This window comes from Triticum urartu, chromosome 3A (assembly GCF_056163025.1).
Source record: "Triticum urartu cultivar PI428250 chromosome 3A, HENAU_Tu73, whole genome shotgun sequence".
Classification (NCBI taxonomy): domain Eukaryota; kingdom Viridiplantae; phylum Streptophyta; class Magnoliopsida; order Poales; family Poaceae; genus Triticum; species Triticum urartu.
In genome coordinates, this window is record NC_141875.1 from 581,605,201 (window position 1) to 581,617,852 (window position 12,652).

A 12,652-nucleotide genomic window follows, 5' to 3' on the forward strand; every position below is an offset into this window, starting at 1 on the left:
AACAAACTTTTCAGAATATGAGGTACTGTAGTGAACATTTATCCAAACACAAATAGATTTTGAACTTTGAACATTTTTCAAAAAGCGGAAATTTCTAATAACATGAACAACTTTTGAAAACCGATAGGTATCGGAGCGAACTTTCTTTTAAAAAGCAAACATTTTTGAATTTTACATATTTTGGAAACACAAACAATTTTTGAAACACGAACATTTTCGTAAAAATGGGCACATTTTTTGAGTTTTGAACAGTCTTTGAAACAAGAACATAAATTTAAAGTTTTGAAGCATTTTATTCAATACGCATACGAAATTTTGAAAACATAAAAAACAAAAAACTAGTGAAAACCGGTTCAAGATCATACTAGAAGGTTTCCAAAACCGATACTGTAGGACATGCGTTATCTCATAATTGGCCTGGCCCATCTTATTCGCTAGGTCGCTCGTTTGTGTGCGAATGAGCCACAATTTGTCGCAACAAGTGGCAAATAGGGATTTCCACCGTACTTGGTGCCATCGGCTTTTTCTTAAATTTGTGAATCTTTTTCAGTTTCTCAAACTTTTTTTGCACCTTTTCTTAGTGAATACTTTTTGAAAATCTGCAAAAAATTACTTTTTATTTAAATCTGCGATATTTTTACGAAAAAATAGATGACTTTTTCCAAATCCGCGAACGCTTGGGTGGGCCCAACGGGAGCGATGTCATCGCGTAGTTACTTTTTTATTTTTTATTTTTTGTTAATTCATTTTCTCTTTTTTGAACTTTATTATTCTTTTGAAATTTGTAAAAAAATCTTTGGAACACCAAAAAATGTTCTTGCCTTAAAATATCGTTTGAAATTTCAAAAAAATATTTCTATTTTTGAACTTTGTTCACAAATTTAAGAAATGTTTGCGTTTCTAAAGAAGCTGATATTCTTTTTTTAAGTATGTGGTCTGAAATTTCTGTTCAACACCAATTGTTGAAAATTTATTAACAATTTTGAAAAATGTCTTGAAGTTTAGAAAATTTTCATACAGAAATTGAAATAGCAAAATTGTTGACAAATTTAAAGAAATGGTTAGGACATAAGAAAATGTTCAAGTTGATTGATAATGATGAAATTGCAAATAACATATGCATTAAAATTAGAATAAACTATATGCTCACGGATGCATCTGTCTGGCCTAGTCTAACACACACCTCTCAACTGGTTGTTTTTTTAGATGATGGATAAATGGTTCCAACTTCTTGCAGCAATCTGGTTTATCAAGAAAAACTTTTGAAGATATAAATTTTTTCAAATATCCAAAATATTTGGCATAATGCAATGAATTGGTCACAGAGGCTGATGGAAACAAATTGGGGGTCATTTGACGGATGTAAAAAACGCGCTTTCAAACGGATCCTTCTGGCCTATCCGAACACCCTTAGTTGCGACATCTTTGAAATGACCTCATGTGGCTGGCACTCCAGGTGGGTTGCCCACGAGATGTTCGAGCGTGAACGCGTCGTTGTTGCCGAACGTGTTCACGCCGCTCTCCTTGGTGCTCCAGTCCCAGCGAACTAGTGTTCTCATCAAAGACGGCATCACGGGGACACGCCGAGTGGTCGGATCGTAGGCACTGTAGCCCTTTGTCCCTTGCTCGTAGCCGACAAAAATCATCAGCCGGCTCCGATCAGCCAACTTCTTCAGTCCGGGGTGCGTGTCCTTCAGATGCACGACACAACCGAATGTGTGCAGGAAGTGCACACTTGGCTTGCTTCCGTGCTAGGCTTCGAACATGTTTCTCTCAACATACAAACATGTTGGGGAACATAGTATTTCAAAAAAATTCCTACGATCACGCAAGATTTATCTAGGAGATGCATAGCAACGAGAGGGGAGAGTGTGTCTACGTACCCTCTTAGACCGAAAGCGGAAGCGTTTAATAACACGGTTGATGTAGTCGAACGTCTTCGCGATCCAACCGATCCAAGCACCGAACGTACGACACCTCCACGTTCAGCACACGTTCAGCTCGGTGACGTCCCTCGAACTCTTGATCCAGTTGAGGCCGAGGGAGAGTTTCATCAGCACAACGGTGTGGCGACGGTGATGATAAAGTTTACCGGCGCAGGGCTTCACCTAAGCACTATGACGATATGACCGAGGTGTGTAACTGTGGAGGAGGGCACCGCACACGACTAAGAGAAACTTGTGTGTCCTTTGGGGTGCCCCCTCCCACGTATATAAAGGGGGGAGGAGGAGGAGAAGGCCGGCCTAGAGGGGGCACGTGCAATGGGGAGTCCAACTAGGATTCTCAATCCTAGTTGGAGTCCCCTTCCATCCAAGAGAAGGAGAAGGAGGGAAGGAGGAAGAGGAGAGAACGAAGGAGGGGGGGCGCCGCCCCCTCCCCTTGTCCAATTCGGACTGGGCAGGGGGGAGGGGGGCGGGGGCGCTACCTCTGGCCGTCCCTCTCTCTTCTCTGATAAGGACCATGATTGCCCATTAACTTCCCGGGGGAGGAGGGGTTCCGGTAACCCCCGGTACTCCGAAACGACCCGAACCATTTAGGTTTCCGAATGTAGCCTTTCAATATATAAATCTTTATGTCTCGGCCATTTCGAGACTCCTCGTCATGTCCGTGATCTCATCCGGGACTCCGAACAAACTTCGGTTCATCAAAACACGAAACTCATAATTCAAACCGTCATCGAACGTTAAGCGTGCGGACCCTACGGGTTTGAGAACTATGTAGACATGACCGAGACACATCTCTGGTCAATAACCAATAGCGGAACCTAGATGGTCATATTGGTTCCCACATATTCTACAAAGATCTTTATCGGTCAAACCGCATTACCACATACGTTGTTCCGTTTGTCATCGATATGTTACTTGCCCGAGATTCGATCATCGGTATCATCATACCTAGTTCAATCTCGTTACCGGCAAGTCTCTTTACTCATTCCGTAATGCATCATCCCATGGATAACTCATTAGTCACATTGCTTGCAAGGCTCATAGTGATGTGCATTACCGAGAGGGCCCAGATATACCTCTCCGATACATGGAGTGACAAATCCTAATCTCGATCTATGTCAACTCAACCAACACCATCAGAGACATCTGTAGAGCATCTTTATAATCACCCAGTTATGTTATGACGTTTGATAGCACACAAGGTGTTCCTCCGGCATTCCGGAGTTGCATAATCTCATAGTCTGAGGAACATGTATAAGTCATGAAGAAAACAATAGCAGAAAAACTAAACGATCATTATGCTAAGCTAACAGATGGGTCTTGCCCATCACATCATTCTCTAATGATGTGATCCCGTTCATCAAATGACAACACATGTCTATGGTCAGAAAACTTAACCATCTTTGATTAACGAGCTAGTCTAGTAGAGGCATACTAGGGACACTCTGTTTGTCTATGTATTCACACATGTACTAAGTTTCCGGTTAATACAATTCTAGCATGAATAATAAACATTTATCATGATTTAAGGAAATATAAATAACAACTTTATTATTGCCTCTAGGGCATATTTCCTTCAAAACATACCACCACAACATGTAACTGTGCGTGGAAAAAGTTTCACCTCAACATGCAAACCATGCATGAGAATGTATTTTAAGTTTCAATTCTCCTATTACTAATCTAAATATTCATATTCCATACAATCAATTTTCATTGAAATATATTTCAACCAACTCCAATAACAATATGTGAGGTATCATACTTATATTCAATAAGTATTTAATACTCATACAATAATTAATGTATTTTAAATTTTAGTTCTTATATTATTAATCGAAATATTCATGTCCCATCCAACCATATCTCATCTGAATATATTGTGATCAATTTTCGCATCGATGCACTTGGTCACACATATATTGGATAGTAATTTAGATCTATAAAATATGAAATGTCTTTTCACTTTGAGTGCTCATATTACTAATTGAAATATTTGTGTTCCGTGCAACCAAATATCATCTAAATAAGTTGCAATCAATTCCAGCAACCACATGTGTGGTATGTCTAGTTCCAACAATATACAAAACCAACCTATAATGTTGATAGGCGGAATCACCTGGTTCTCTCCCTCCTACCATCATATAATCACATACGAGCGTTGAGTTCCCCAAGCAAATCACTCAACTAACCTAGCACCCCCACCTCATACATTCGGCAAGGGAAGGCTCATTTATCCAATTAAGCCTAGCTGAAGGACCGCAAAGACATGGAGAAGAAGAATCCTTGGACGATTTCTTGCTTCAACACCTGCATCAACAGAATTTCAACATTCTTCTACAAGTATGACGATATATGCTTGGCCGTGTTCTTCATGCGCAGTTCAACTCTGAAGTCCTTGCAACTGTGGCATCGCCCTGGTGTTCGATACTTCCATTATGTCAGTTTCAATATTGTTCAGTTGAGCCTTGTCTTTGATATGTCTTAAACGGTATCTACATTCTTTTTGTAGCTTCATGCTATATGCTTGTTAAATATGTAATGTTTTATCATTTATTTGGACTAACATATCATAAAGTTTCATAGTGCTATTTCATGTTTTCACTAAACACTCTAAAAAATATTGGAGAAAATTTGGGGAAGTTTCTTATGATAAAGGAAGTCTAGCACCATGAGGCCACCTTGGCGGGGGGGGGGGGGGGGGGGGGTTGGCGCATGGGCCACACGCCCTAGCGATGCACCAGGAGAACATGTGGGCCCCACATGATCTTCCTTCCCATGGTTCTCGTCTCATGTCTGATAAATACCCTCAAAACCTTCTTTCATAATTATCGCATATTTTTCTGACCCTGCCACTCGCATTCCGAGATGATCCAATTAGAAGTCTTACTCTAGTACTCTGTCAGGGGGGGGGATCACCACCTCCATCATCAACATCCACCCTTGCTTCTCCCATGGTAAGAGCATCTCCAGCCGCGCCCCCAAGAAGGCCCACAGGCGATTTTTCGGCCGCTGGCGCCAAAAAATCAGCCCAGTCGCGCCCCCAAGGGCCCAGTTTTCACCGGCTCGGGCCGAAATTGGCGCCGGCGGACCCAACCCGAACCCGGTGCGCTGGGGGTCGCTCGGGGGCGCCGGGCGAATCGTTTTTGGCGCGAAGAGCTGCGAGCCAGCCGCATCAGCAACTCGACTCTCTTCTCGCCGCTTCGTCGTCCTCATCGCCTTGTTTCCCGCGACGAATCAATGCCAAAGCTGTGCGCTGCCGCGCCGGTCAGCCTCCATTGATGCCTCACGGGCGACGTAGTGAAGGCCGGGCGACGCGCGTCCCCTCGGCCGCCACGCCATTAAGCCACGCGTAACGTGGCAGCCAAGCCTACCACGTGGCGCCTCCGCCTATATAAGCCGACCACCAGCGCGCCGGAGGCACGCACAAATACTCCACTGCCGACGCGCCCATTTCTCCCCCTTCCTCCTCTCGCCGTCTCCAGTTCAGAAGAATGGCCGAGTGCTTTCCAGGCGACGGCACGGCGGTGAATGGCTTCGGGCGCCGCCATCTTCACGAGGACGAGGCTCGCCTCCTTTTCAAGGCCGAGTTGTTGGGGAACATAGTAATTTCAAAAAATTTCCCACGCACACGCAAGATCATGGTGATGCATAGCAACGAGAGGGGAGAGTGTTGTCTACGTACCCTCGTAGACTGAAAGCGGAAACGTTAGCACAACACGGTTGATGTAGTCGTACGTCTTCACGATCCGACCGATCAAGTACCGAACGCACGGCACCTCCGAGTTTTGCACATGTTCAACTCGATGACGTCCCTCGAACTCCGATCCAGCCGAGTGTTGAGGGAGAGTTTCGTCAGCATGACGTCATGGTGACGATGATGATGTTCTACCGACGCATGGCTTCTCCTAAGCACCGCTACGATATGATCGAGGTGGATTATGGTGGAGGGGGGCATCGCACACGGCTAAGAGATCAAGAGATCAATTGTTGTGTCTTTGGGGTGCCCCCTGCCCCCGTATATAAAGGAGTGGAGGAGGGGGAGGGCCGGCCCTCTCTATATCGCGCCCTAGGGGAGTCCTACTCCCACCGGGATTAGGATTCCCCTTTTCATAGTAGAACTAGGAGCCCTTCTGTCGTGGAGTTGACACGACAGATGTCCTAGAGCAAGGACTTAGTCGTAGGGCCGTCGCACTAGGATGCTTAAAGGGGTTGATCGGGACAAAGGACACACGAGAGAGTTTTTATACTAGTTCGGCCCCTTACGATGAAGGTAAAAGCCTACGTCTAGTTGGGATTGGTATTGCTGAGGTTTCGATCTCCAAGGGGCTAAACTCGCCGGCTTGGTTATCGACTTGGTTGTTTCTTGCCCTAAACCGCCACCGGGTCGTCCCCTTATATACACGGGTTGACACCAAGTGGCTTACAGAGTCCCGGCCGGCTCATAATCGTGTCCGGCTCGGTGACTTCTTTTACATGCCTTTCTGTACAAGTATTTTCCGTCCATATGGCGGTTTACAATAATGGGCCTTAAGCCGGCCCGAGGCCCTTGGGCTTTTTATATGTTTAGTAAACTATCATCTTGATTGCATATTGGGCTTCTTAGGTAACCCGCCATTAGGGCTGACCCGGCCCCTCCTGGGCGGGTCATACTGGTAGTAATATCCCCAACATTAGGCCCCAGGTTGACTTTGAACCTTGTTCTTTGTCAATATTCAATACTTAGATGAAATCCCTCTTCTGCCTGAAAAAACTTTGTAACCCGCCGTGACGTCATCTTTTGAAAACACAAAACTTTTCATGACGTCATCTTCCAACGGATCTTTGATTTTTAATGCTTCCCGAGAATCGAGGCGTCTATATAGCTGGATAACCATTATTTGGTTCCCCCTTGATTTTCGCGCCCGTCTGTTCGCATCTGCCCTTATAAATAGGCACGCGGCCGGTCCTTCTCATTCTCCTTTCTTCCTCATCTTCTTCCTCTCGCAACCTCCGTCGCTGCTCGAGCTCCGCCGCCGCCGCAACTCTCATCGTTGTCGTCAAGCTTGGCCGCTGCATCACCCTGAGTCCGTCCAGAGAACGTGGCGACTCTTCGTGGCAGGTCTGCATCTTGTAAGTTCTTCTTCTCTCTCACGCACCTAGATCTGTTCTAGGTTTGCGAGTTCTTCAGTGTTCTTCACCTGTTCGCCATGGATCATCTTGTAGATCTTCTCCGCAACTTCTTTTGATCCAAAGAAGAGATATAACTCGCATGGTAGCTGTTTGGCATTCATTTTTGATATCAGTAGATCCCTTTTACCTGTATAGATGCTTCTTTATAGTCGACGAACTCATCTGTACTAGGTTTTTAGGTCTAGAATATTTTCCTTTTTGAAACAGCCTTTTGATCCAAAATGATAATGGTAGCTTGGTGAAACTTGTTTATGCCAACACTTAACTGAATCTGCTTTCCGAAAAAATCTGTAGTCATGGTGGCTTACCACTCCGGCTTTCTTTTCCCTATATGTCATTAGCCCTTAGTTAAGCTACTGTTACTTGTTTTATAATTTCAACCTTTAACTGTTAATTGACCCGACACTTTATTTTTCCTTTTCCAGTCCCTTGTTCATCATGCCGTCAAAGACACCCACCATCTGCAATTGGGTTCCCTCAACCATAGCCGAGGAGCGTCTGAAAGAGTTCTTCCTTATTGGATTTCTGCCTTCAAGAAACATCATGTCTTATCGTGCTCCTGTTCCGGAAGAAGAACGACCCAATCCAAAAGACGGTGAAGTGATCGTTTTTACTGATCACATGAACCGGGGCTTCTCACCGCCCGGCTCAAAATTTTTCAGAGAAGTTCTTCACTTTTTCAAACTCCATCCTCAGGATATTGGGCCCAATTCCATATCCAATATCTTTAACTTCCAGGTGCTCTGTGAGGTATATCTTCAGCAAGAGCCGACTGTGGAACTATTTAGAGAGTACTTTTATCTAAACCGGCAAAACGAGTGCACCAATGGCCCGAGCTTAGAACTTGGAGGCATCTCAATTCAACGCCGGCAGGGTGCAGTTTTCCCTCTCATAGTTTTACCAAGTCACCCAAAGGACTGGAACCAAACTTGGTTTTCCTGTCAGGACGTCTCACCCTCCAATGAAAAGCCACTGCTGGGTTACCGCCCCGGTCGTCTTGACACCAAGTTCGCCCTACCAGATAAACTTACTGTTGCTGAACGCAAGAAACTGATTCCATCTACCAGAAGAATCAATGGTTTGTTGGGGAACGGTTTAACCGGAGTCGATCTAACCCGCTGCTGGATCTCATGGCGGATTATTCCATTAAGCCGTCGTTCAAAGTTGATGTATGAGTATGGTGGAGATCCGGATGACTCTCTCCGTCATACTCCGACTCAATTAACCGGAAGATGTTGTCGCAATATCAAATCTTCTGGTGAATGCGAAATACGAAGATTGTAGTGTTGTTGGGTTAAGTCCCTTCTGTAAATTTAACCCGGTACCAGAAGTAAGGGCATTCTGATCTTTTTATTTTGTATTTTATCCAGTCGTATTGTTTATCACTGATCCTTTCTCTTGTCTTTGTAGGCCAACTCTGACTTTTGGAAAGTGAAATACGACCATGAAGTTGCCAAGAAGGCGAAACTTGCCGCCATGAACGCCAAGAAATCGACCCGGAGAATAAAGAAGAAAAAGAAAACCATCATTGAAGATTTGATGAAGCTTGATGACTCGTCTGACTCGGAGGTAGGCCTTGATTCACTTGGCCAACTTTTTAACAATCTTATTGACACTGATCCTTACCAGGATGACACTAGGGCTAGTCAAGCCGGGGAAGCAGAGGTAACTATCATTTCCTCCGACTCAGAGCCCTTACCAAGACACAAAGTTCGACGAGTGATCCGTAAAGTAAGGTTTTCTAACCCTTAGCTCACTTGGATCCCAACTTTCATTTGAAAAAGTAGCAGCATGAAAGCCGCGGTGAAGTTGAGGTTGAAGATGAGCCAGCTGTCGTCCTTGAACAGACCCCTCGGAAACGTCCGAACGAGGTTTACTTATTACTGTCCTTAACTTGTTTTAATGAATTCTGCTCCTTGCATTTCTTTTAAATCCTTTCTTTTACCTTTTCAGGAGGTGTCTCGTTCCTCAGGCGACTCATCACAAATACAATTTCCGGCTTTCAAGACTGCTCCTGGGTAATTAAAAATCCTCTGTTCTTCCGATTTTGATCAATTGTTATCTTAATGCTGACTATCCTGCAATATTTTTCTTTAGCGGTCAGGCTAAGTCCAAGAAGGCGAAGGCAACAAAACCAACGGAAGACCTGCCAGTACTGGCATCTGAGCCGGCTAGGCCACCTTCTCCATTAACTGTCACCCCAGAAGACCCGCCTATTGTCCAAGAAGCAAATCCTACAGAGCCATCCCTTGTCAAAACCACTATTAACCCTTTTGCGACTGGTCCGTCAAGCTCAAACGACCCACCGTCTCCCCGTGTTCAAGATGTTCAAATTACCGGGAGCCGCTTTGTTGAGCCGGGGAACCCGACGGTATTGGCACGGTGCACAGCTAAGCAAGAAGCTTTGGAGAGGCGGAAGGTTCATCTTGATGTTGCCAACTATGACCGCCTTAATGCCAGTGATATCTTATCTGGCAATCTCAGTCATGTACACTCCAGTCGTGATTCTGAGATTGAGATGGTCAAGCAGCTTCAATTGAAGTATGAGGTACGTAGTTTCCGGTTTACCAATATTCCTTCAGCCCCCAAGTCTGTAGATTATGAGAGAAACGGAATAACCAGTAGACTTAAAATATAGGCCGAGACCTTTACTTCTGAATTTTTGCCTGATATTGATAGAACAAGACTTCACCCATAGTCCCCAAGGACCGGTTTAGTTTGATCATTAATGAATCGGTACTTCAGAATTAAAAACCATCTGTAAAGTACTTAACATTGCAGTTTATCCTTGATAAACTTGCTGAACTGCATACATTAGCCCCCAAGTGCCAAGTGCTGTTACTTTGTAAAGGACTTGGGACTTCAAATATGCTGGTAGAGTCGTAAAAAATTGGATTTGGCATACATTAGCCCCCAAGTGCCAAGTGGTTAATTCGTAAAATACTTGGGACTTGAATCTTGAATTTGGATACTGGATTTTAAAACCAAGTCTTGACTTATCTGAATGTTTCACAGAATGCATTGTCTGAACTGAACTCTCAACTGACTGACGCAAAGACCCGGCTGTGAGTTAGGAGTCAGAAATCAAGTCTTCCACCTCCAAGCTGCAAATAAGCCTTTCTGAAACGGAGAAGTTGAAGACCAGCTTTGCTGTCAAAGAGAAAACTTGGGAAGATGAGAAAACACTTCTGACCCGACGAGCTGAGACAGCCGAAACAGCTCTGAAAGAAATATCAACCGAGCTGAACGGTTTAAAGGGCCGAGTGTCTCAAATGGTCGCTGCTATCTTTCGTAAGCTGCTTTGTTTTGACCTTTTTGTGTACTTTATGCCAAACTGGAGTTCAATCCGCCCACTGACTCTGTTAAATATATGCAGGTCCACAAAGCAAAAATCTGAGCCAAGACCCGTTGATTAAACTGAAGGCCGTATACACCTTGGTTGAACAACTATACATTGGTACACAATGGGCTCTGGCCACTATCTCTCCTGCAAACCAAGGACCCAACCGGCTTAGCGATGTCCTATAGAAGCTGTCGATCCTTCCGGCGAGATTCCAAGAAGTAAAACGCTCCTGCGCGTGAGCCGGAGCTTTGACTGTCCTAAGCCGCTCCAAGGCTTGGGTGCCAAACCTAGACCCGGCGGACGTGGCAAGAGGTTACCCTACTAGGAAGGAGGACGGGTCTCCGTTTGATCAGGATGATTTCATAGCGTGTGTACGCGAAGTCCGGCCTCAAGCAACTAGTCTTGGAGAGGACACCAATGTGGACAAGTACCAGCCGGGTTTTGATAGTGAAAATAAGAAGATGGCCACTCCTTCATATAAAGTAGCAGATCTGATCCCACCTGTGAGAGAAGATACCTTTGCTCCGGAGATTGACCCGGTCGGCCTAATTGACGACGAAGCCGAATTTGTCGCCATGAATGGCTTTGATTGGTCAAAATCCAACTTCCAGCAAACAGAAGGTGGTGAACCGGCGAGGGAGGGACAGTGATCATCTTCCTAGGCTTATAAAGCCTTGTAATAACTTTAGTTAAAACACTGCATGTTTGCTTATGCCATCGTGCATAAAGTACCTCTTTATGTGAATCTGTGTTTCATATGTCAATGTACGCATTATTTAATGTTTGTCTTCTGCAATGGTTGAACTCTATTCCTGTGAATACAAGGAAAAGACTGGCAAGGCGGTTTGGAAACAACTAGGCTTAAACACCTAATGTACCACCCATAAATTTACCTCAATAAAGAAAACAGAGAAAAATGTAAATAAAGGATAAGGTTTAATACTAACTCTTGAGTTAACGCAGCAGGGAAGCGCGTATAAGTAAAAAACCATACCTTATCCTTGTTGATCCTTAGATCGCCGGTTTAAATAACCCGGGTGATGAATTGATAATTCAATATGTATGAAAAGTTAATACTCCTTGAATACTTAATGATCATCATATCTCAGTAGCTCATACCCTTGAACCATCGGCTTGAATAACCCGGGCAGCTGTGTTGTCCAATAATTGAGCTGGCGAAGAAAACTAGGCTATCTTATTTGTAATATTGAAACAACAAAAGCTCAAAGACAAGCAACAGATAATAAACATAATTTTAACTCTGTATTCAAAAAGTTGGGGGTTTCTGATTCGAATACGATCAGTAAACCAACCAAAGGGGTTAAGCTAAGGTTCGAATACGACCATATAGCCCTCAGTGGCTTTGGCATTGCGCCGATCAAGAGGGTACCAACAGCTATGTTCTTTTTGGTTCGAATACGACCTATGTTTGAACAGGAAGCCCCCAAATGACCTTGAGAGGTTTTTAACGACCCTGATTCAAATACGATCCAAGTCGGACTCAAAAGGGGTTAAGCTATGATTCGGATACGATCAAGAAGCCCCCAAGTGAGCTTGGCCTTGAGCCGATCAAGAGGGTTACGACAGCTATGTTCTCTTTGGTTCGAATACGACCTATGTTTGAACAGGAAGCCCCCAAGTGACCATATGATTTACAGCTAGATTCGGATACGATCATGAGCTGGACTAAAAAGATTAAACTTGATTCAAATATGATCAGCTCCTTAATAGTCATTTGTGAATAAAAAATAATAAAGATACATAGTCTTTGAAAGGAAAAGAGACCGATGGTCTTACTTTATTGCTTATCATTGTATATACAATGTGAACGTATGTACATGATGAGAGCCGGTAGCTTAGGTGTAGTATGGCCGAAGTTGAGCGATGTTCCACGGCCGGCGGGTCTCTTCCTCCGACTTACGTGAGTCTTTGTGCTCTCGAACGTCAATGAGGTAATATGACCCGTTGTTTAAGTTCTTACTGACCACAAAGGGCCCTTCCCAAGGCAGGGATAACTTGTGTGCGTCTGACAGATCCTGGACGAGCCGGAGCACCAAGTCGCCTTCCTAAAAAGTCCTGGATTTAACCCGGCGGCTGTGATAACGACGTAGGTCCTGTTGATAAATTGCTGACCGCGCCGCCGCTAAGTCTCTTTCTTCGTCTAACAAGTCAAGCGCATCCTGTCTGGCTT

General features: G+C 44.4%; 1 protein-coding gene across 1 annotated transcript in view; it reads left to right on the plus strand.

Moving 5' to 3' along the window:
- The first annotated feature begins 5,440 nt into the window (after positions 1-5,440).
- LOC147980632 (uncharacterized) overlaps positions 5,441-12,652 on the plus strand; it is a 47,424-nt gene continuing 40,212 nt past the window's right edge. Inside the window, exon 1 of the mRNA XM_087516929.1 lies at positions 5,441-5,551. Coding sequence (XP_087373055.1) covers positions 5,441-5,551 — 111 coding nt within the window. The remainder of the gene's footprint in view (positions 5,552-12,652) is intronic.